Source organism: Martes martes, assembly GCF_963455335.1.
Source record: "Martes martes genome assembly, chromosome: 1".
In the NCBI taxonomy this organism is placed as follows: domain Eukaryota; kingdom Metazoa; phylum Chordata; class Mammalia; order Carnivora; family Mustelidae; genus Martes; species Martes martes.
This window is the reverse complement of record NC_137888.1, coordinates 105536132-105560304: the sequence shown is the minus strand read 5'-3', so window position 1 is coordinate 105560304 and position 24173 is coordinate 105536132. Positions and strand designations below refer to the sequence as shown.

The window sequence follows — 24173 nt, the reverse complement described above, 5'->3', positions numbered from 1 at the left end:
TGCCCATCCACCCTGTGCTCACCCCACCCTCTGCTCTATCCTTCTCCGGACCCTGAGAGAGAACGCAGAGCCCCAGCAGGCTGTTCGCCTTTGTTCCCCCACGGTGGCGAGACGTCAGGAGCTACTCGAGTTTCTCCTTGGGCCCTGCCAGGAAAAAGCGACCTCTGTACCCCCACGCCCGCCTTCCAGGAGGCCTCGCCAGCACCTAGACATCTCTTCCCTCGAGCCTCACCCCTTCACTTTCCCTCCCCACCTCCACCCGGGTACACCCCGCAGGCCGGGTTGTTCCAGGTGCGACTTCCTAGGGAACCGCGGAAAAGAGGAGGAGGAGGGAGGAGAATGAGAGACCGAGTCTCCGTTCTGAGCATCAACTCCTCAGCTCCGCCTTCTGGGCCTAGCGAACCCCCCCCTGAGTCCCCCCACGTTTGCTTCTCACCCTCGACAGAGCAGAGGGGCCTTGCCAGGTCCGTCTGAGCCGCTGGCCCCTCCGGAGAAGCCAGAGAGGGCTCCACTCTGAGAGACTGAGCCCAGAGCCTGATTTAGACGGCTCTGCATCCCCGGCCCCAGGCCCTACCGCCCCGGCGTCTCCAGCCCCTCCAGCCCTTCCAGCCGGGGCTCCGGGCGCCGAGGGCCGGACTCGGCCCCTCCACGTGCCAGCGGCCCCGCCCCCACTCTAGCCCCCCGCGCCCCTCTCAGTCCCAGGCTTCCGCGCAGAGGGGGCACCAGCTAGCACGTTCCAAGCGCCCCCTTCCGCCTCCCGAGAGTTCGGGAGGCGGCCCCAACGCAGACCCCCGCCCGGCTGAGCCGGCCCCTGTGGATCGGCGGGCGGGCGGAGCGGCGCGGAGGGCACCGCCCTCGGCCCGCCCGCCGAGGAGGGGACGCGAGCGGGAGGCTGAGCCAGAAGCGCCCGCCCGGGGCCCGGCGCACTCTGCACTCGGCCGCCGGGGCGGCAGGGACGGGGCGGCTGCCGGCGGGGGCTCCGCGGGCCGGGATCGGAGTCTGGGCCCGAGCCGAGCCGCAGCGGGAGGCCAGAGGGCTGTAGGCAGAGATGGCGGCCTCGGGGGCCGCGGCGGCGGCGGAAGGGATGGAGCCGCGGGCGCTGCAGTACGAGCAGACCCTGGTAAGCCGAGACGAGCCTTCGGGAGTACACTCGGGGACCGCTGCTCCGGGTTACCCTTGGAAGCGCGAGGCCCGGGGGCCTACCCTAACCCCGCCCTAGCCTTCTGAGCTGGGGAAACTGAGGCTCGAGGGCCTGAGAGGCTGGAGGGCTAAAGGGTGGAAAGCTGCATGCAACTGAGGCGGGGGGCGGGGAGCACTGCAGAGGACAAGGACATCAGGCGCTTATCCCAAGTGTCCTTCCATTTACTACCCCAACATACATGTTTTCTTTGCTCCTCCCCCTCACCACCTGGGCTGAGGTCTCAGCACCCCACTACCCCCTTCCCAGCACCTCTCTCCCTTGAACTTTTTCTCTTTTCCCTCCCGTTTCCACCATCCGAGACACTCCCTCTGTCCCCACTAAGTGCTTGGCACTATGCTGGAAGTAGAAACAAGAGTGTGTAGAAAGATGTTCAGACCCAAACCCAGCCCCAGCCCTTACCCCTGTGAGGGCTGGCAACCCAGCATTGGCAGGAACCCCTCCGGATTCTCTGGGGGAAGAGGTGGCCTGCCATGCAGGGGTACAGGAACTTTAGGGAGGATGTGTCAAGCAGGAATGGGTGTGGGAATGGGGACCTTTGTCCATGCTGACTCTGGGTATCCAGCCCCCACCCACCTTAGGGGTGTCCCTTGACCTCTTTAGAAGCAGGGGTCCTGGGGCTGTGAGCTGACTTATGGCCACCGTTGTAACTTAGTGTTTCCAAAGCCTTTTGCCCCTTCTTGTGTCACAGGGCAGAGGACCCAAACTTGAGGGAAGGGAGTGGGCCCTGTGGCTCCTTTTTACCAGCTTGGGTTGGAATTTGCCCAGGAAGGAGGCAGGGAGGGAATGTCTCCAAGAGGAGAGGTCCTGGGCTATAGCTGGGGCTGGGAGGTGCCCGTTATGAGAGAGACTGGATGAAACAGGATGACAGGGAGAGGTGGCAAGGGCAGGGGTGAAGCAAGGGGAGAGGGGCAAGCCTTGGCTAGTGGGGGAGGTGTCTACCAGTCTGCACTGGCTGAGAATGGGGCTTTGGGCAAGGAAGCCGGGCACCTGACCTCTGAAATGGTGTCTGTCTGTTGCACCAGCCCCATCTCTACCTCCTCCGCCTGGTCTCTATCTCTGGAACGAATCCTCAGGGGTCAGGCTCTCTCCCAACACTCTCTGCTCCAGGCTCTCCCCCTTCTCCTTCTAATCCCTTTGTCTTTCTCTCATACTCTATCACCTCCCCCTCATGCACTGTGTCCTGCCTCTTTGTACTCTCTTTCTCTCTTTTCTCCTTCCTTCTTCCCCTCTTCTCTCCTCTTTTCTCTTTTCTGCCTCTTCCTCTGGGCTCTCTTTTCCCTTTCTCCTCTCTCTGCTTCCCTCTCCTCCCTCTCTATCACTCTTTCTCTGTGTCTCTATCTTTCCCTCCCTCGCCCCCCCCACCACCAACCCCAGCCCCAACAGGAGCCCTTTGTGTCCCGAAGCTCTGCGGGTGGCAGCCGGAATCTACTCCTCCCCGCCCCCCAACACACGCCCAGCTTGGCAGGTCTAGCTGAGGCTCAGCGACTCTCCCTCCCAGCACCCCAGCATCCCCAGTCACAGCCCAGCCATCCGCTTCTGCCGCCCCCCAGCCCACCAGTGGACTCAGGGCAGCTCCAGAGTGGGGCTAAGGCCACCCAACACTCTCCACCCACCCGGAGACTTTCCACTCCCAGCTGGGCTGGGAGGCCGGTGGGGGGGGGTAGGGGTGGAGAATGGGGACAAGAGGATTAGGGTGGGTGGGAAGGGTGCAGCGGTGTTGGTCACAGGTTAGAAGCCCAGCAGGAACGTGATAAGGATTGAGGCCCCGCCTGCTCCTAGGCCCAACTCAGCTGCCCCCAGCTCCCTGAGGCCCTCATTGTTGTTACCCTTCCGTCCTTGACCATCCCTTATTCTCTGACCTTCCCTCCTCCCACTTTTGGACTGCCTTGGGTTTTTCCATCTTTTCCTGCTCTGGGGACTTCCCTCCCACTCCTCCTCCATGCTCCCAGGCAGGCCTTGGAGAAGAGGACCAATTATTCTGCCACCCCCAGCACTGTGTCCTGTACCTTGGCTGTCCCCATCAGTCTGGCCAGCACAGCCCCCACACTCCACAGTGTGCTTTGTTTCCACACCCCAAGTCAAAATGGGAACTGTGGGTTCAAGAGGGGGCATATAGTGTGGCGGCTGGGAGAAGGGGAATTGATGCAGTGGTCCCCATTCAGCCCACATCTGCTGATGCTTCCATCTTCCCCATTGCTCAGATGTATGGCCGGTATACTCAGGACCTTGGGGCCTTTGCCAAAGAGGAAGCTGCTCGGATTCGTCTGGGAGGGCCTGAGACCTGGAGGGGTCCACCTTCCTCTCGGGCTCCTCCAGAGCTTCTGGAATATGGACAGAGCCGTTGCGCCCGATGCCGCAGTGAGACCTGGGTTGGGGCAGGAGACCTGGCTGCTGTGCCTAGGGGGGTGGGTTCCGTAGAGCTACCCACTGGGAGGTGGCAGGTTGGGAGTGGGGCAGAGGTAGGAGCACTTTGGTGCTAGCCTGCCCACTCTTCTCTGCCCTGCTCGCAGTCTGTTCCGTACGCTGCCATAAGTTCCTGGTGTCCAGGGTTGGTGAAGACTGGATCTTCCTGGTCCTGCTGGGCCTCCTCATGGCTCTGGTCAGCTGGGCCATGGACTATGCCATCGCTGCCTGTCTGCAGGGTAAGGACAAGGGCTGGCAAGCAGCAGATGGGAAGACGCAACCTGCTTCCTCCATGCCACACTTGTCCAAGTAGTTTGGCTCCTTGGTGCCTGACCACTTTCCCCAGCCAGCCTGATTGCCCCTTGTTCAGGCACCATCACTGCCCCTCCCATAGGCCACAATTTCCCTCCCCTCCCCAACTGACCAGCTTACCTATTGTGATCTTTGTCCCCACGAATGCCCTCTAGGGCCCCCTCTTTACTCCTTGTGCCTAGGCTCTCTGCGATCGGCATTCCCTGGGATAGATTGCCATATCAGTATGTTGCAGTGGCTAGGTGGGGACTTGGTGTGTGCCCCTGAGGTCCACCAGCTTATCTTCTCCCCGCAGCTCAACAGTGGATGTCCCGGGGCTTGAACACCAGCCTCTTTCTCCAGTACCTGGCCTGGGTCACCTACCCTATCGTCCTCATCACTTTCTCAGCTGGATTCACACAGATCCTGGCTCCTCAGGCTGTCGGTACAGTGGGAGAGAAGGGGAGGGCAGGGAGGGGAAGTCCTGGAACAGCCGCATCAAATGACTCTCCCGGGACGTCACCTGTGCAGGCTCCGGCATCCCTGAGATGAAGACCATCTTGCGGGGCGTGGTGCTGAAGGAATACCTCACCCTGAAGACCTTTGTAGCCAAGGTCATTGGGCTAACCTGTGCCCTGGGCAGCGGGATGCCGCTTGGCAAAGAGGTAACCCCAGGTTGGGCCTGAAGGAGTCCCTCCCAGGGGGAGAAGAAGACAGGCCAGGGTCAGGGTGTGTCCCTTACCCACTCAGCACTTGTCCCTACCCCCCCAGGGCCCTTTCGTGCATATCGCCAGCATGTGTGCCGCCCTGCTCAGCAAGTTCCTCTCCCTCTTCGGGGGCATCTATGAGGTGAGGGGGACCCTGGGAGAAGGTAGAGGGGCAGGGTGGGCTGCAGGGGCCATGCTGACACCCATCTCCACCACCGCGGCTCTTGGCAGAACGAATCCCGGAACACAGAGATGCTGGCCGCCGCCTGTGCCGTGGGCGTAGGCTGCTGTTTTGCGGCACCTATTGGAGGTAGGCAGTGGGATGAGCCCCCCAGCCTGGCCCTTGGCCTCCACTCCTTGGGCCCAGGCCTCAGGTGGCACTGTGCCTTGCCCCCCCACCCACCCAGGCGTCCTGTTCAGCATCGAGGTCACGTCCACCTTCTTCGCAGTTCGGAACTACTGGCGAGGCTTCTTTGCTGCCACCTTCAGTGCCTTCATCTTCCGGGTCTTGGCAGTCTGGAACCGTGATGAAGGTGGGGGGGGGTGGCTGGGGGTTGAGAGGAGCCCCTGAGATGGCTCTGGAGGGGCCTGCACACTACACCTGCCTCCCTCCGCGCCTCTGCTTTCCTTTCAGAGACCATCACAGCTCTCTTCAAAACCCGGTTCCGGCTTGACTTCCCCTTCGACCTCCAGGAGCTCCCAGCCTTTGCTGTCATTGGGTGAGGGGCTCAGGGAACCGGGGTGCATCAGGGACAAGGAGCTGAAAGAGGGAAGACCTCCCCCCCTTTACTCTGGTGCTTTTCCCCTCTCCAGTATTGCCAGTGGCTTTGGGGGAGCGCTCTTCGTCTACCTGAACAGGAAGATTGTGCAGGTGATGCGGAAGCAGAAAACCATCAACCGCTTCCTCATGAAGAAGTGAGTTGGATCTGGGCTCTAGGCCTCTCCGGGTTGGGGGTGGGGGGTTGGCCAGAGACCCGTGAGATGGCAGATAGCAGTTAAAGGTGCCAGTGAGATAGCACTTGGTTGAGAACAGCAGCCAATGGTGTTTTCCAGGATGATTGAACATTCTGGCTTTTTATAGGTTACTTCAAAATTGGCACTTCTGGATTTTTAGTTGAGGCATTTTAGATTAAAGAGTAAGAATTCCATGGGGCACCGGGCTGGCTCAGTCAGTAGAACACACCACTCTTGATCTCAGGGTTGTAAGTTTGAGCCTTACATTGGGTGTAGGTACTTAAAAATAAAAAATTTTTAAAGTATATATTTAAAAAAAAAAAAAGACTAAGCCTTCCTTAGGCCCTTGGCCTTGGCCTGGCCAGATGGCAGTGCTCCCTGGAGAGTGTTTGAGTCTTAATTCCCCCTGTGGAAGCATGGAGGTAGGTGAGTTTTTTTTTAATCTCCAGAGTGTAGCTCTCATTTGTGACCTTGAGGATCGGGAGTGGGGAGGCTTAAGACGTGACTTCTCTTGGGACTGATGTCCTTCAGAGAAAGGGCAGCCCACTGAACTTGCTCCCTCTGGCACATTTGGTCAACTTCATGAGTGACCCCAGCTCTCCCCAACACTCACCTTCACTCTAAGTCACCACAGAAAGACAGAGGCAGAAACTTCTCCACACTCACACGATGCACCCTGCACAGTTCGGCTGGGGCTTCTGAGAGCGGGGGAGGAGTCACAGCTCAGAGGTGTCCCAGCGAGGGCTGGGGCGGGGGATTGGACTTTCTGCTGCCTGCCTGGGGAGCTACAAACTGACAGAGAGGCATTTGGGTTTATAAGAACCCAGACGGCCATCTCCCTTGGGGCCATCACACCAGGAACAAGCAAAGGGGACCTTCTCTCACAACTGTGTGCTTCTGTGTAAGGGCCAGGACTCCACTGTGATGTCATCCCTGAGGTGTGTGAGGGCACCACTGGCACTAGTCTGTAGTAGGTACACCACCCGAGTTTGATGCTATGAAACCCACGTCTCTAGACGCCTGCTCTTCCCGGCTCTGGTGACCCTGCTCATCTCCACTCTGACCTTCCCCCCTGGCTTTGGACAGTTCATGGCCGGACAGGTAAATCCAGGCAGAACAGAGACTTGGGCTTTGCCTTGGGGTATATCCCTTCTAAACCCAACAGCCTTTGCTCTCCTGTGGGCCCCTTCCCTTCATGCTGGCTATCCACCGGCCTGAGGCATGCCTATTCCCCTGTAGCTCTCACAGAAAGAAACTCTGGTCACCCTGTTTGACAACCGGACGTGGGTCCGCCAGGGCCTGGTGGAGGACCTCGAGCCACCAGGAACCTCACAGGCCTGGAGCCCGCCACGTGCCAATGTCTTCCTCACCTTGGTCGTCTTCATTCTCATGAAGGTAGGGCTCCTTACCTGTGTCGCTAATGCTGACCTGGGCTTGCCAGGTGCCAGACACTGTTCTAAGCACTTCCCATACGGTAATTCCTCTTAAGCCTCACAATAGTACTGTGAGAAAGGAACTGTCAGTAGCCCTATCCTAAAGATGGGAAGTCCAGGCACAAAGAGGTTACATAATTGGCCCAGAGCAAGATGGCAGAGTGAGATTTGAACCTAAGCCATCTGGTTCTGGAGTCCTCGTCCTTCCTCCACCTCTGGGAGATTCTGGGAGAGCTGAGAATTTGTGCCTAATGGATAATAAGCAAGGTAGGCTCCTCAAGGTAGAGCTGGGGGCTGTCAGGGGCCTGGCAGGGACTCCTGGCTATTTGAACGGCCTCCTGCCCACAGTTCTGGATGTCTGCGCTGGCCACTACCATCCCAGTGCCCTGCGGGGCCTTCATGCCAGTCTTTGTCATTGGTGAGTCCTCAGCTGCCTATTGTCCTTGCCTGCACCCTTCCCACCCGCCGGCTGTCCCCTCTCTGCCTGGGAGTGGGTTTTGGTCCAGCCCTAGCCCCAGCCCCAGCCCCCACCCCCCTGACTGTCCCCTGTACTGAGTGACCCACTGGCCCCTTCCCCACCTTCTGACCCTCTCTCTTCCTAGTGCCCCCCACCCTCCCCCTCCACTACCTGTTTCTCTTCCCACCCCCCTCCCTGAAGGAGCAGCATTCGGGCGTCTGGTGGGCGAAAGCATGGCTGCCTGGTTCCCAGATGGGATTCACACTGATGGCAGCACCTACCGGATCGTTCCTGGGGGCTATGCAGTGGTGGGTGAGTGCTCTGGGGCCCCATCTGTCTTGAAGATCCCTGGCCTGGCCAGCATGTCTGAGGTTCTGGTGCCCCCTGCTGGCAGAAACCAGGCTTCCCTCAGATGCAAAAGCTAGTTCCCAGGTCTGTTAACTGGGTGGTTCTGAAGGCTCCCAGAGGACCATCTCTGGGCAGGGAGGGTCCTCTGGGAGCCTGGGCACCCTGAGGAGACTCAGGGTGCCTCTCTCCAGGGGCGGCCGCCCTGGCAGGAGCAGTGACACACACAGTGTCCACGGCTGTGATCGTGTTCGAGCTCACAGGCCAGATCGCCCACATCCTACCCGTCATGATCGCCGTCATCCTGGCCAACGCCGTTGCCCAGAGCCTACAGCCCTCACTCTATGACAGCATCATCCGGATCAAGAAACTGCCCTATCTGCCTGAGCTGGGCTGGGGCCGCCACCAGTATGGAGAGCTGGGCGACAAGGGGGGTGCGGGTGAGGGTCGGGAGGACCCCTCAGACCCATCTCCAGCCAGGTCTTCAGCCAGCAAAGCTGGAAGACCAGCTGCTCTGCTCCCTCCTGGCCAGAGCTGCCCTGCCCACATGTGGGGGAGGCTGTGGCTGGCCCCACTTGATAATACTCCTTGCCTCTTAGCCCTTGTCCCTGCAGGCTTTAGGGCTTTATTTAAGGCCCTGGGATGTAGTGCTCTGGGCCACCCTACCCATCGTGAGTACAAACCCAGTGCCTCCATCTCTGCCCTCAGGCAATACCGGATGCGAGTGGAGGACATCATGGTACGGGATGTTCCCTACGTGGCCCTCAGCTGCACCTTCCGAGACCTTCGGCTGGCTCTGCACAGGACCAAGGGCCGCATGTTGGCCCTTGTAGAGTCCCCTGGTGAGAGCAGGAGGGGACCCCAGTGCTAGTGGCATCTCCCAGGGCTGCCACTCAGGAAGGGGGAAAGCGCAGGAAGCTCAGAACCAGTGTCCTTGGTTCCAAAGGGATCAGGCCAGCATTTGCCATCCAGGAGTTCCCTCTGGTATGTGGCCTGTGTCCAAGGCCACACTCGGGGTGTGAAAGAAGGCCAGGGGGGTGGGTAGGAGGACCTCACCCCCAGCTACTGAGTCCTCGCTCCTGCTCTGTCCAGAGTCCATGATCCTCCTGGGCTCCATTGAGCGCTCACAGGTGGTGGCTTTGCTGGCGGCCCAGCTCAGCCCAGCTCGCCGGCGGCAGTATGCGCAAGAGCGTCGGGCTGCCCAGACCTCTCCACCTCCTGATCAGGAGAGTCCCCCCAGCCCTGAGGCCTCCGTCCGCTTCCAGGTGAGGAGGAAAACAGCCACAGGTGCACAAACTTCCTAAATGCTGTGTAGACTGATTGGGAGGGCGACATAGAGGCAATCTGGGGCCATAGCCTTCACCAGCCCCTTCCTTGCCCATGTAGGTGAACACAGAGGACTCAGGTTTCCCCACAGCCCGGGGAGACACTCACAAGCCCCTGAAGCCTGCTCTCAAGAGGGGGCCCAGCAACACTGTGAACCTTGGGGAGAGTCCCACAGGTGAGCCTGCCTCCCACCAGCAGAGCCAGAACCCACCCCTGAGATTTTACTTGATCACAGCCCAGGTGAGAGGCTGTCTAAACAGGCCTGGGGTAGAACCAGGACACCCTCCTCTTGCCCTCCTCACCTCCTGCTGGTCCTCTCCTTCAGAGATGACATTGCCCCCCCAACCCGCCTTGTGTTTGGGAACACAGGGAACATGGAGCAGGCAGGCATCGCTCTCAGGAGCCTCTTCTGTGGCAGTCCACCCCCCGAGGCTGCTTCAGAGGTGAGTGGTTGGAGTCTCTCTGTCTCTTTCTTTCCAGCTCTCTCTGACACTGAGACCACCTCTCCATTTACCCTGCAAAGCCTGCCTCCATTCTCCCTGCCCTTCTGCCCTCCCAGACGTCAGCTCTGTCCCTGCTGCGTGCCCTTCCTCTCAGCTCTGCCGCTTACCCTCACCTCCCTCCCTGTAACATCAACTCCTCTTCTCTCTGGCTCTAACAAAGTTGGAGAAGTCGGAATCAGGTGACAAGCGCAAGCTGAAGCGGGTCCGAATCTCCCTGGCGGTAAGCGCTCCCTTCCTTCCTGCAGCTCAGGAGCACTAGCCAGGGAGGGCTGGGGTCTAGGGCGTGTCAGCCTCTCCAAGCTGGGGTGGGGGGGGTGTACACCTTCCTCCACCTCCCCCCAGCTACTAGCTGCCAAACTCCCTCCCTCTCTCCTAGAGTGACTCAGAGCTGGAAGGAGAGATGAGCCCTGAGGAGGTAAGGTGTGACTGGACTCTGGACCCTCATTCTGCCTGGGAGTATGTAGTCATCATCATTCCAGCTGTCCCCATGGGAGGGACCATGGGGTGGGAAAAGGGGCAGGCCAGCTTTCAGGGAGGTGAGAGCAGATATTGGCACCTTTGCCCTAATCCTCTTGGTCTCATCCTCTCAGATTCTGGAGTGGGAGGAACAGCAGCTGGATGAACCTGTCAACTTCAGTGACTGCAAAATTGACCCTGCCCCCTTCCAGCTGGTGGAACGGACCTCTTTGCACAAGGTAGGGGCCGGGGCCTGGGGGCTGGCCTGGGCTCTCAGGAGCCCGGGTGGTGGGGGATCTAGGTCCTCCCGCAGCTTTGGACACAGGCCAGTGGGGGAAAACAGGACAGCAGGGGGTGGGCTCTTTGCTGAGATGTTTTTCAGATACATGCCTCAAAAGATGGGAGGCCAGGAGCCAGGGCCCCTTAGCTTCTTCCTGCCTACTGTGGAGCCAGGCATCATTTTTCCTCTGGTCAGCCTTGCCCCCAGGGAACTCTGGACCAAAGTGGCAACAAAGACAGGGTTTGAGCTGGGTGGAAGCCAGAAGGCTAGGCTAGGGTCAGAACCAGGCAGGAGACTGCCAGCACCCAACAAGGCTGATACACCCACGCTGAAAAAAATGGGTGAGAAACAAGCAGGACAAGAAAATCCAATAAACAAGCTAACAAACATCCAAGTAGGAGTGGGGACACTGCAGAGAAGAGATAAACAAAGATGAGAAATGCCTAGTGGGGGGCTTGGAATGTCAGACCCCAGAAAGTCTGACTTAATGTAGGCCAAAGGAAAACTGGTAGAGAACCGGGAAGCTAGCTCAGGAGAAGGGCAAGACAGCCTGCAGAAGTGGGGAGAAAACTTGAGTGCAGACAGGTTGGTGGAGGGAGAGGCCGACACAGGAGGGTAGGGGCTCCCCAGCACGGAGCCGCGGCATCAGCGGGCACCTGCAGGCTTCTAAGGGAATGTGGGCAAACCTGGGAGGGTCCGTGCACACCTCCAAGACTTGGGGGCTGCCGGCAGGCAGCAGAGAAAGGCTCCTAAGATCTGCAGCCCCGGCAGCTAGCCGAGGTACAAGCTGTACCTAAGAGCCAGCCTATCTCAGACAAGCAGGGGCTGGGCCAGAAAGCACAGGGCACAAAGAAGCAGAAAAGCAAAAGGTATTTAAAAAAAAAAGCAAAAGGCAATAAAGGAATGTATAAGCCTTTGGGTAAAGACCTCACATCAGAGTAACTGGGGAACTACAGTGCAATTGCAAGAAAATCCATAGGCCTGAGAATACACTGAGTTTTTATTTAAAGCCTTTCTTCCTAAAACCTCTAAAGTTTTTCTGTCATCTTACTGAGTCCTCAAATATCCCATGATGATGATGGTGATAATAATGTTGCCATTTTTTTAGTGTCTGCTATGTGTCAGGCACTTGCTAAGCTCTTCGTGTTTAATTTAATCCTCATAACAAGACTGTGAAGTAGATATTGTGATATTCCAGTTTTTATAGATGAGGACATTGAGATGCAGAGAAGTTGAGCAAGTTGCCCAATGTCACACAGCTAGTGAGCAGCACAATCGGACTGGAACCCAAGGTGGTCTGACCCAAAAGCCTGGGGACTTAACCACTTTAATTAATACCCAGGGAGACTGAGGCAGTGAGGAGGTCCCTTGCCTGAGTCAGTACAGCAGAATGAGGCCCAGAGCCCAGATTTCCTGGCCCCAATCCCAGGATTCTTTCAGAAGGCCACGTTGTTGTCCCTCCCCCTGTCAGTTCACTGTTCCCAAGCGCAAGATGTGCAGGCCCTCCAATGGGCTCCCTGGTGTCTAATTAAATTAAAGTGAAAAAGAACAAAGTAGGTGTTTGTTACAAACTTAAAAATCAGAGGAAGAGAAGAAGCCTTTGAGGAACCGACTAACAAAAGTACAAAGAACTGGACGAGATAAGAACATAAAAGATTAGAATTCAGAATGTCCTTGCAGGCCTGAGGAATCAATCAGTAGTAGCCTAATCAAGTTCAGAGGAGAACATTCAGGAGAGGGAATTCATTGGAAACCAGGAAGCGAGGAGACTAGAGCCGGCCAGCCCTACCAGCTCGATGCCGCTTTCATTCTGAGGTCACCTGCAGGCAGGCAAGCAGTGGGGGAGGCAAGGTTACCAAAGCTAGGCCAGCCAGGCTTTTACCCAAATCCTCAGTTGGCCATGTGTAAGCTGGCTGTGTAGCCTTGGTGAATTTCTTAGCCTCTCTGGGCTTCACTTTCCTTGTCAGTAGGAGGGGGATCAGTACTCTGTCAAAGGTTTTTTCTTTGGAGGAAGGACTTGATACAGGATATTTAGAACAGTGCTGGCCATAGTAGGAGTTGAGTATATGTAAGGAATGACTCCTATCACTGTTTATACATTTTAAGAGGTAGTGTAGTGAGGGAAGGGTTGACGTGTATAAGAAATAAATGTTTTGAGAAAAAAGATGAGTGAATACGTGAGGCTATAAGCTGGAGGGCCTGGTAGAACCCGAGGCTGGAAAGACCAGCTGGGATGGCTTTGGGAAGGGTCTTGTGGGCCATTCTTGGGAGTCTGGGCTCTAATTCAAGTTTGAGAAAGCTCATAGGATGGCAGAGCCAAGTTGGAGGGAAGGGAGACCAAAAACAGAACTCACAAGGATGTTGTGGTTAGGATGGTGAGGGCATCAGAGAGAATGGCCAAGATGTTCCGAAAGCAGATCAGCAGTGCTTGGTGACTGCCCGGGACCAGTGGTTTGCAAACCTAAAAGACAGACAGCCTGCCAGAAGCTCATTCTCACTAGGGCTGTGGAAAAAAGAAAAATCCAGGGGAATGATCTAATAGGATACTTGGGAGAAAATAGAGGGATAATTAAACCATAAGAAGACAAAGTTAGGGGATTATTAAGATAAGAAATCTCATAATGGTATATTTCCCTTTGAAGTCAGAGGAGGAAATTAAAGGAAACATGCAGCACGTAGGATTCAAGTTAGATATGAGGAAGAACTTGCTAATAACCACAGGACAGTTATGATAAAGGTATTAAAGGAGCACAGAGAAGCTGTTCTAAAACTGAACCTCTAACTTCTGTTGTAGGTATGGTCATGCCTTAGCTGGAGAGTTAAGTTCTGGAAGTCCATTACTAAAAAAAATTTAGTAACTGTTTAAGAAAATATTTTTAAAGCTTTCAGACAGTTATAACGAGTTCTGAGTAACTGGTACTCAAAAAGCTGGGTTATTAATGCCCATTTGGATTCAGACACTAAGCCAAGAAGCTTACAAGTAAACTCAAAACACAGTGATAAGTGATAGGCCCCAGATTCCAGGAAGTGCTGTATCAGGAGAGTGTTGTTCAAGACATCTGGCCCAAGAAAATCTACTTAGGACACAAGGGGAACTGGTTGACAATTTAGGGATTACATGTGAAAGTTGGGGGGAGAGCCCAAACCAAGAAAAACATGGGAGGCTGTGGATGGCTGTCGCTTCCCCGGACTTCAGGCTCCGTCTGAACAGCACCTGGGATGCTACTCGGCCCTAGGAGAGCCAAACTATAGGTGAGACGTGGAGTGCTTCCGCCCATGACAGACGGTCAGAGCCAGGGAGAGGGGTCACTTCCAACAGCCAGCCAGCTGGAGACAAATGGGAAGCATGCGTCAGCCACTAAAGTGGGGGTGAGAGGCACAGAGTTTAGGGCTGATGGCCCTAAAGGGCAGGGACACTCTGTGACTGGACACCTGCGCAGAACTGATGCCACACTTCCTCCTTTGGCAGCATGAGGGAAATCTCCTTCTGGAGCTGTGAAGTCACTTCACCACTTAGCCCGTGCTGCCTCTCCCATAGAATGGGTAGCATCCTTACTTCTCAGAACAGGACTGAAATTAATTGCTAATTTCAGAAAGACCTAGCCCAGTGCCTGGCCAATCATTAGGTGTCACATTTGAACAGTTCTCTCCTCCGTCATCCTCCTTTATTCTAACATGGGATGAAGAATCCTTCCTCTGTTTCTTCATCAACATAAGGAACGTAAAGATAACCATTATCATGTTCCTGAGGCTTGGCTGTGGAAACATTCTCATTCTTCTTTTCCCTCTGGTGGTCCTCCCTTCCCCCTACCATCTAGGGTGCCCCTCCTACCCCCAGCCCCACCTTGTCCAGGGCTGCTCTGGCCAGTGATTTAGAACCGTCCCCTTGCATGTGATGTCCAGTGTGTTTTCTCCCGACCCCACAGACTCACACCATCTTCTCACTACTGGGAGTGGACCACGCTTATGTCACCAGTATCGGCAGACTCATTGGGATTGTCACTTTAAAGGAGGTGAGATGATCAGTGGCCACTAAACCATTTCTGCTTCGAAAAAGGCATGCAGGCTTGCATCCAAACCACCGAGGGGTGGGGTCTGAGCACGGAGCTTGGAGTTCGCACATCTGACCCTCTCCCCCTTCCAGCTCCGGAAGGCAATTGAGGGCTCCGTCACAGCACAGGGCGTCAAAGTGCGGCCGCCCCTTGCCAGCTTCCGTGACAGCGCCACCAGCAGCAGTGACACAGAGACCACGGAGGTGCATGCACTCTGGGGGCCCCACTCCCATCATGGCCTCCCCCGGGAGGGGAGCCCTTCTGACAGCGATGACAAGTGCCAGTGAACCCCTCGATGGGCAGCCTGGAATGGCAGTGGCCATGCTGATCCTGAAGCTCTCCTGTTCCTTCTGCCATGGGAAAGGAGGTGGTTACACTCCTGAAGCTCTCCTGTTCCTTCTGCCATGGGAAAGGAGGTGGTTACACTAAGGGCTGGAGCCCTAGCCCCCCTTCCAGGCCTGGGGGGGTGCCAAGCTCCTCCCGGTTCGTCCTCCCGGGACTCTGAGTGCCCACCTGCAGCAAGTGTTCCATGGGCAGGAAGACCAGCATCCGCCCGGCAGGGTAGGGGTGGAGGCACTGGACCCCTGCTCCCCCTTGGAGGGGGAAAAGGGTAGAACTAAGATGGGTTTATACTGGAACCTCCTCCAATGACCAGATGTATATAGAGATTTACAAAGATTTTTATATTAATTTAATAAAACAAATTCTTAAATAGAACAAAATAAACACCTAATGAGCCACTTATGTATAGAATGCCTGTGCCCATCAGCTCTTGTTCTTACCTTGGGCCGTCTCACCTGCCAAAGCCTACAAGGCTCTGAACTCTCCAGCCACCCACAGCCCCCACAGCCATCCAGCTCCAGAGCTCAGTGTCTATGGAATACCTGACCCACAGAAGCCGCCACTGCTCGGTTATCAAACCCTAGCTGGGGCAGAGGCCCTTGGTACTGTAGTTTGGCCTTGGATTCAGCCAAGAAAGGCACTACCCTCCTCCTCCCCCAAGGAGAGACACTCCCATATGACTGTCACTTGTTGGCACAGTTCCTGCCAGGCTCAGGCGTCAGCAGACAGCTGCCCAGCCACCTGCGTGGCCCCCTTGTGGTCCTCTCTGGAAGAACATGGCCGTCACGGCTCCCCAGCAACCAGGGCCACCCACTTCTCCCAGCTCAGCTCTAAGGAGAACCTGGGGTATGGGGCAGCCAGACAGGCTGGGAGCCGCTGGGACCCTGCCCACACATCCTACAAGGGGCTAGGAAAAGGGTGGAGAGTAGATGCTGTCATCAATCCAGTGCCTCCCAGAGAACACCCCGACTGAAAGAACAGACCAAAACCCCTCTTTCTTTAGGAAAAAGAAGAAGATTTAGAGATGATGGAGAGGCGAAGCACAGCACGAGCCCAGCTGGGCAAGGGGCCCTTGGGGGACGGCTCAAGCCTAGGCTCCAGGAGGGTAAGAGCCAGCCCACCCTGGGGTAGGGGGATTCTATCGAGCACTGCACATGGACTTAGAGGTGGAGAGAAGCAGAGGAGAGGCGTGGGGAAGGGGGCGGGGGCGCCGGGCTCCCTCCTGTTCCACCCCACACGGCCCAGTCACAACCACCCCCTTAGGGGTTCACATCATCCAAGGAGGAAATGTGTATGTGGCATTTTTGATTTAAGAACATGAACATCACTGTCTGCCACAGCTGTAGCCATGCCCCAGGGGCCCCGGGCAACCCCCGGCAAACCCCAGGAGTGGGGGCAGGACATGCGCCCCCAGCCTGCCCCTGCCTCCTCTCCAAACACTTTCATGCAAAACACACAACGGAGGAGTGAGCGCTCCCAGGAGCCCTCTAGGCTTTGGAGCTCTGCCGGAAGCCTCTCGCCCGCACTTGGGCACAGAGGCTCTGCCCCCAGCGGTGGCCAGGAGCCACATGCCACCACCAGGCATGATCTGGGTCACTGTTCCTCCGGCTCGGCCTCATCCTCGTCTAAGGACACCACCCCAGAAGAAGCTACATCAGAGGCTTGCCGCTGCCGTTCCCAGCTGCCCACCGGCGGCGGGCAGAGAGGCTGGCAGTCCTTGCAGGGGGCTGGCTCCTCCTCGGCGGGGGAAAGGCAGGACTCCATGAGGGGCGAGTTGTAGAGTGAGTCCTGGGCCTCCAATGGGCCCAGGCTACGGAAGGCACTTTCCCGGCTGGGGGGCAGTTTGGCGAGGAGCAGCTCGTCGCCCAGCAGCTGGGAGGCCAGGCGGGCTGGGGAGCCCAGCAACCCATCCTCCAGGCTGCACAGACTGGAGCACAGGGTCTCTGGGGACACGGTCTGCGAGCAGTCGCTCTCAGGCTCCACAGAGCCCTGGCGCACAGGCCTGGAGAATCGGTGGCCAGTGAAGAGGTCCTGGAGGTGGGGCCCCAGAGGCAGCTGTCCGGCCATCTCTGCAGGGGGGAGAGAAAAGAAGATAGCCCTACTTGCCCCATTTCAGTCGGCCCACCTGGAAGTCACATTCTCCCTGCTCCAGCCTCGGCACCACTAGTTTTGGGGGCAGAGGGTAGGAGCTGGGTAACTTTGGGCAAGTCACTTAACCTCTCAGTGCCTCCGTTTCCTTAACAGTAAATTGGGGAATCCAATATAAAAGAACATAGTATATAGTAAGAAAGCGATAAATGCACAGATACCACACACGGTTGTGCTGCTGGTTCCCTGCACAAGGGGAACCTGTCCAAGGCAGTGAGTGCGGACTGGAGTTCAGCCCACACTCTGCTCACCCAGCAGCGAGGCCTAGCATGGGGCTGTGCCCGCCAGAGAAAGAGGTGCTTTTTTTCTAATCTGCACAAAGGTTCTACATGGGGTAGCAGTGGCCTTGGATAAATGTTAAGTTATTATCATTATACCAGGGGTCAAAGCAGGCCTGGAACTCAATCAAACAAGAACATTTGTGGTTCAAGGCTCCGTCTTGGCCTCAGGCACCCAAATCAGTCACCTCTGGACCATAGCAGAAGTCTAATGTTTTGCCAACCTGCTCTCCTGGATTGGCCCTGGAGAATCTGTTAATTAGCTGGATGGGTGGGGGCTGGCGGAGGCAGTCTTCAAAGGCAAAGATGTACAGGGATGGGGGCGGTGTTGTGAGGCATGAGCCCAGAAGCTACAGAAAAAGTCAGCCATGTGGTCCAGGAACTGGAAGATGAAAGGAGGGCCGTGCACAGCTGCACAGCCCTGCAGGGTCCCCTTTGCAAGCACTGGCCCAGAGAACGGCCCAGAGACAGGTCTCAGATGGAATTCAAGGAGGCTGAGCCTGAGCCAGCATAGCCCTGTGGGCAGTCCAGGCCCAGCATGCCTTCCTGTTTGCCTGGGGCTGAGGCCCTGGGAGGTGCTGTGCTGCCGGTCCATCTGTGCTGCCACAGCTGGCCAGAGGGCTCCCCCGAAACGAAAAGGCAAGGCACAGTAGACCCCCCCCAAGAGATGTAGCCGCCCAGAAGGTGTCAGCGAGGTCTCTGCACCACGAGGCCCACAGCACAGATGGGCAGAGAAGGTTCAGCATGTGCACAAAAGAAACCACTCCATTTGCAGCTGCTGACTGCCCACCCATGAGCGTGACTAGCCCTCTTGCCCCTGGAAGGTCAACGACTGCCTGGACAGGGTCTGCCCCCACCCTCCCCTTCGGAAGACTGAGCTCTGAATCACAAGGCCTCTCAGGCAGTCCCCCCCTCCCACCAGCTGGGAATACTGTCCTTGCTTGCCTACCCCTCACCTGAGTCAGTTCCTCCAGCAAAGTCTTCATCATAGGATTCATCAGTGGAGTCCTCGCCGTCCACTGAAGACCATGCCCGGAGCTTGGCTTCTGCAATGGCAAACTGCTCAGCCACGCCTGTCAGGGAGGCCAAAGAATTTATCAGCAGAGAAGGTTCATTAGCAGGATTAATTAGCTGAAGAACTAAGACCAGGGCTCAGGTTGGAGACAGGAGAGAGAAGAGATGGGGCCGTGGGAAGAGCATCCCAATGACAAACATGTGGTTGACCCCTTCCTGTCCCCACCTGCCGCAAAGCGAGCCTCTTGTTCGCCCTCGCTGAGGTCCGAATAGGAGGAAAAGGCTGATTCCAGGGCAGCAGGGGAGTCGCTTGGTTTGCTCCAGCCCTTCCACTCGATAAGGTGAGCCACTCGGCCCTGCGCCATGGCGGTGGGCTTGGTCACGTGGTCCTTCACCACCTGGGAAATACCTGCGGGTGGGGCAGGAGGAGGAAGACTGCTAAGGGCACAGGCCATGGAGGGACATGGAAGGGTGGTGGCAGTTAGGGTCCACATGTGCCTTTGGATCAGCGGAGGGAGCTGAGCTGCATCTGAGAAGGGGAGGAAGAGGGAGATCCCAGCCAGAGCTCACAGGATACAGTCCCGAAGGGTGTGTGCAAAAGGAAGCAGGAAGGACAGGGACGCCTGGGTGGCTCAGTTGGTTAAAGGTCTGTCTGCCTTTGGCTCAGTTCATGATCCCCGCTTCACACTCCCTGCTCAGCAGGGACCCTGCTTCTCCCTCTCCCACTCCCCCTGCTTGTGTTCCCTCTTTCGCTGTATCTCTGTCAAATAAATAATAAAAATCTTTTTAAAAAGGGGGGTGGAGGGAAGCAGGAAGGACAAACTGGCCAGAGGGATGGGAGAAGGGTGCATACCATGCAGGGAGGATCTGGCCAGCGCAGCAATCTCCTGGATGGTTAGGGCTCTCCGGGACTTGGGCAGCATCGCGACTGTGTCTCCAACATTCACCTTGGGTTGACAGCAGCACAGGGTCAGTGCTCCAGCAACCACGGCATCCCCCTCCATGCCCACAACCCACCCAAGGTGTCATGGGGATACAGGAGCTGGGAAGAGACGCCAGGGCAGCACGTATGTGCCAGTGGCTGCTGGAATATGTAAGATGGACAATAAGAACCAGGACCAGCAAGCCATGTTCTCTCAAGGAGCAGCAGAGATTCAGGCTGACCTGAAGGAGCAGAACTGCAGCTGCCACCCCCAGCCCCATCTTCCCAGCTCCCAGAGGGAAGGAGGCAGGTTGGGAAGTCAAGAACCATGGAGTGGGGCCTTTGATAAGAAAAAAAAAGGGGGAAGGGAGAAAGCTACACCATCAAGGACTTCCTCCAGGTTCTCTCCTCTTTGCCCCTCTCCTCCTCTCAGTCTTCAGATATCTCAGTCTTCTAGCTGTTTCTACAGCCACAGACTCAGCATGACCAAAACCAAACCCAGTACCTTTTCCCGCATCTGGCCCTGCTTCCTGACTTCCTGACGCTGTATCACCCAACCACTGGCCCCTTCAGCCTGGCTCCAAACCTCAGCGTTACCATCACCTCTCCCCTAAGCTTGCTCATCCTTTCTACTCCCACTGCCACTGCCCTCCCTTCAAGCCCTCAATACTCCATGTCCAGATTAGCACAGCTGTGCACCCCCCCCACCAAGCTCCCTCAATTCATGCGATTTTCTCAGCCTAGAACGTTGTGTAAGTGTTCCCCTCCCTCCCCCTGGGGCTGGCTGGCTCTTTCTCATCTTTTGGGTCTCGGCTGAAACATCATACCCTCAGCAGAGTCTTCCTGGCTACTGTACCAGTTGTCCATCCTCCCTATGTAACAAGTCACTATCCTCTATGAACATACTGTGTGTGTGTACTCTTGGTCTACTTCGTGTGTTTCCTTATTGGTCACTGGTGCCCCTCACTGGTCTCTAGCTCTCAGAGGAATCTGGTCTCTTTTGGTCACCCCAGTGTTTAGCACAGGGTCTGGTACAGAGTAACCTTCCTAAACACGTAGGCTGAGTGAATGAGGCAAAGTATAAATGTAAACAAATAATCTTCCCCAGAGTGCAACTGGTCACATGTCTTTATTTAAAATATTTTCTGGGCTCCTCCACTGCCCAGTGAAGTGCTACCTTCACAGTCAGGCACTGAAGGGGCCCACTCTGAACCTCCTGCCCCATTCTAGGCCCCGCAATCTGCCACCTAGCTCCTCTGCCCAGGACAAGCCCACTTCCACCTTCCCTGTCAGCAAACAGCCCTCTTGCCTCCCAGGCAAAGGAACCCAGCTCTCCCCTGGGCTAAGAACGCCATCCTTGTCTGACAAAATGCTCCCTACCATCTAAGGCCTGACTCAAGTGTCACCTCTTGTTAGGTTTTCAGTCCAGCTTTCTCTGTCTCTTCTTCAGTAGCCCCCCACCCCCACCCCAGCACTGCCCTTGCATCTCTCCTGAGGGATCTTGGGATGGCAGGGCCTGACTCTGATTCACCTGGCTTCCTACCTCCACCCCGCACCTGGTTCAGTGTTCTTTGGCAAGCCCCACAAATGTTTCCCTCAATGAAAGAATGAAGTCAGAGGCACATGTCCCCTCCCCGGAATTGCCTAGCTCTCCTGATCAGGTTCCCACCCCTCACAAGAGGGGCTCCACCTGCTCCCTTGACCTCAGCCCCACCCTCTGCTCCCCCCCACACACTCCCCCCGCCTCAGTACCTGGCTTACAGGGGCCCCAGGGTGGCGCCGTTAGCTTCCGGCCAGGCCTGGGGGGAGGAGCACCTGTGGGTGTTTCCTGGCTCGTTCTCCCTCCCTCCCCTCACTGCCCCCAGCCACTGCCATCCGTGCCGGCGCTCCGCGCAGCTGCGGCCCAGGCCCAGAGAAAAGGTGTGTGTCTCCCTGGCAACCCATCACCATGCAACAGGGTCTCCCGGGATACGGCCTGGGATGCGCTGACGTCAGCGCCCAAGGCGGGAGCAAAGCCCGCCCGCTGGCACCGCGCCGAGCAGAGCAGACCGGCGCGGGGGCGGCATTGGGGCCCCGCCGGCCGGATAGCGCCTCCGCTCGCAGGAAAAGGGAGCCAGAAGCAGGCTGGCGAGGCGGGGGTGGGGGATACAGATCCCCTTCATGTGAATGCGGCCCCCCTTCCCCCTACCAATACCAGGGGCCCAGCACCTCTGGCAAGTCCTGGCTGTCCACGGAGGAAGGGCGGGAGGACCGGCTCCAGCCTCGGAGGGTCCGAGCAGATCCCAAGGAAGATAGAGAGAGGCCCCGAGGAAGTTCGATCCACTCCACAGCCCAAGCGGGGTCCGAGGCCACTGAGGGGTGGGGGAAAGGCTGTTCACCTGGGCTCCCACTTCTGCCAAAATCCCCATTTTCATCCGGTGCTGCCATATCATTTCTCCTCACCCCTCCCCCACCCCCTGAAATATCAGCAACCACCTGGTGCTCTCCACAATTCTGAAAACCCCTATTTCACATTCCTGACCTTCAGGCCCTTGGGGTCACTTGGTGGCAGCCAGTGGGCCCCCTTCCTCCTTTGGAGATATTTTGCCATCAGAACCCTAGGGATGAAACCTAAACTTCATAAATTCTCAGTCTTGGGTTTCTCGGCCTACCCATTCCTCTTGGAAAGCACACGGCGTTCTTCCACCACCATCGCCATCCTCCTCCCCACCACCGCCTTGGACCCTTTACAGGCTTGGTGCCTTCCTTCTCTTGGTTCTTTCCTCTCGCCAGCATCAGCTGGTATGCAGCTCTTTTCTCTTCTGACAAACCCATGATTTTTTTCTTTCACCCCAGCCCCCTAAAGCTTTTTTCCTGATGCCCTATCTGGCCCCAGCCTGGTTGTTCCTGTTTCATCCTGGTTCCCAATATCTAAGCCAGAGTAATTTTCCTTTTGCCACCTGAGGACCCTATTCCTCAGCTTCCCCTCACCTCCCAGATCACATCTACGGTCGCTGGTCTCACCTCTGCGACTTGTCTGACAAGTCCATCGTCCTCCAGGCCCTTCACGCTGCCACAGAAACATTTTGCCCAGCACAGAAATCATAGGCATGCTGGCTGTGTTGATGCAGAGAACCAAAAGCCCAGAACCGCTCCAGGCTCAGCTCCCAGTTCTATTCTTATTTTGGCTCCGGATGCTGAGCCAGTCCCCTCCCCACTTGGAACCTGTGCCTAGTCACATAAGGAGAACACTCCTTCCTCTTGGCTTTGAGGAGGTGGGAGTACAAGGGGCCCAGCAGAGCTCTCGGGAGCTCAGGAAGCTGAGGCCCATCCCCTAGACGGTGCCAAGAGGCAATGTACATAACAACTGACCTTTAGCTGGAGCAGCCGTCTCTGTCCCTGAGCCTCAGCCAGCTGGTGGTCCCCAGAAACGCTACCAACCAGAAGGAAGATACAAGGTTACAGGCCATCCCTGGCCCCCAGCTGGTACCTAATCAGGGCTCTCAAAGCCATTTCTGAGGTCAGCAAAACCCTCTCCTGACTACAGGAGGGAATGACTTCCTGAACTCCAAGCCTTAGCAGGGCCAGAGGGATCAGAGCAGCCTGCAGCTTCTCAACTTCAAAAGTCATGAGGTTAATTTAGGACTACAAATCCCATAATTCCTCATGGGAACCCAAGGAAAGCACAAATCTCAGCCAGAGACTTAGCTCCAAAGAATCTCAAGTACCAACCACACTAAGGCCTGTATGACTGACCACCTGCCCTGGAAGCCTAGGACCCATTCCAAACCCAGCCCTCAACCTCACAAATCCCCACCTGGCCTCAGGCTTGGAGAAATCCATGACACTTAAGAAAAGTACGCTGGTGGACCTCAGCTGCAAAGGACTGAGGCCAGGCCCCAGAGTGCACCACCATCAATGGGAACCAAGACCCAAGCAGCAGGGATCAGCAGTTGTAAGAAGCCCTAATGGCCTCTCTCTGGGCTCCTCTTTCTCACGAGGTAGGATGATTTGTTTTTGTTGGGAGTGGGGGAAGGGAACTAAAACAGTTAAGGTGATCAGGCGCTCACAGGTGCCCCAAATGGGGCCTCAGTCTCCTCCATCAGCCATCTGACTCTGAAGGGAGGAGATAAGTTTTTAGCCAAAAACTCCATAGTGGGGTGCTTGACGGGCTTTGCAGACTGCCCCCTTAAGGGGGTTGGGACTCAACTAGGAGAGGCAGGTTCCCACCACAGAGCCACTCCCAGGGCAGAGTAAAGGAGAAGTGTGGGCCGTGGGGGCGACGAGTGTGTGGGTGTGGAAGGCCAGTCGCCATGGACACCTTGCCCCTCCCAAGGCTGTGAGCCTCCTGCCCCCTTCAGCGGTGGGAATCCAGGTGGAAAGCCCACGAGTCTAGCCTGCAAAGCCCAGAGGCAGACAGGCCGTGGCAGCGAAGCCGAGTGGATTTGGCCCCCTCTCCGCTCCTGCCCTCTCCTTCCTCTTGCCTGGCCCGCCTCCCGGGTGCAGGCTCCTCCCTCTCCCGACACCGGCCCCCTCCTCAAGGCCCCCACCCACCCGCGGCCCGCGCACCCGGCAGCCGCAGCCCAATTCCCCAACCCGTGCCTGGCCTCCACCTCTTACCCTGACCCGCCGGACTCCGAGAGCCGATACAACCCATGGCCGGGCACCCAGGCACGCTAGCCCGCGCTCGGGGCCCGGGCCATCGCCTAGCACAGGGTCGGGCCGCGGCCGCCACCGGGGAGGGGAGAACCCGTGAGAGGGGAGGGGGTGGGAGCCGCGCGTCCGCCGTCGCTCCCCGGAGAGGGAACCGGGCCGGTGACGTCAGCGCGGGGGCGTGGCCATTCGCGTCACCACCCAAGGCAGGCGGGGCGAAATACGTCACAGCCACGCAGGGGCGGCCTGGGGCCGAGTCCGGAAACACCTCGTCCTCTCATCCCAGGCCCGAAGGCGGAGCTACCCTGAGGGAAAAGGGTGGGCGGGAACTCACTGGGCCCCGGATGCCAGGCTCGCCGCGTGGGGACGGTCAGATTCCTTGCATCCAGCCCCCTCTTTTTTACAGATGAGACCCTGAAGCCATAAAGG

General features: G+C 57.1%; 2 protein-coding genes across 5 annotated transcripts; one reads left to right on the top strand and one right to left on the bottom strand.

Annotated features, from left to right (window-relative positions):
• The first annotated feature begins 959 nt into the window (after positions 1-959).
• Positions 960-15754, top strand: CLCN2 (chloride voltage-gated channel 2). The gene is made up of 25 exons (XM_080802571.1): positions 960-1120; positions 3403-3559; positions 3712-3843; positions 4212-4340; positions 4427-4560; positions 4667-4744; positions 4834-4912; positions 5010-5135; positions 5237-5321; positions 5416-5517; positions 6573-6657; positions 6796-6951; positions 7338-7407; positions 7648-7758; positions 7986-8199; positions 8500-8633; positions 8884-9056; positions 9178-9292; positions 9487-9560; positions 9781-9840; positions 9997-10035; positions 10211-10315; positions 14283-14369; positions 14501-14775; positions 14825-15754. Exons 1-24 carry the CDS (start codon positions 1049-1051, stop codon positions 14693-14695), a joined length of 2712 nt encoding a protein of 903 aa, XP_080658697.1. The 5' UTR covers positions 960-1048; the 3' UTR covers positions 14696-14775; positions 14825-15754.
• Positions 15073-23940, bottom strand: FAM131A (family with sequence similarity 131 member A). 4 transcript variants are annotated; one of them, XM_080802585.1, is made up of 7 exons: positions 23712-23911; positions 22464-22524; positions 21321-21463; positions 19044-19137; positions 18417-18599; positions 18133-18249; positions 15073-16819 (listed from the first exon to the last, which is right to left on the bottom strand). In XM_080802585.1, exons 4-7 carry the CDS (start codon positions 19111-19113, stop codon positions 16344-16346), a joined length of 846 nt encoding a protein of 281 aa, XP_080658711.1. In that variant the 5' UTR covers positions 19114-19137; positions 21321-21463; positions 22464-22524; positions 23712-23911; the 3' UTR covers positions 15073-16343. The 4 variants fall into 4 exon arrangements, with proteins under 4 accessions (XP_080658711.1, XP_080658710.1, XP_080658713.1 ...); XM_080802584.1 differs by lacking the exon at positions 22464-22524 and having other exon boundaries at positions 23712-23934; XM_080802587.1 differs by lacking the exon at positions 21321-21463 and having other exon boundaries at positions 23712-23908.
• Positions 23941-24173: the final 233 nt, after the last annotated feature.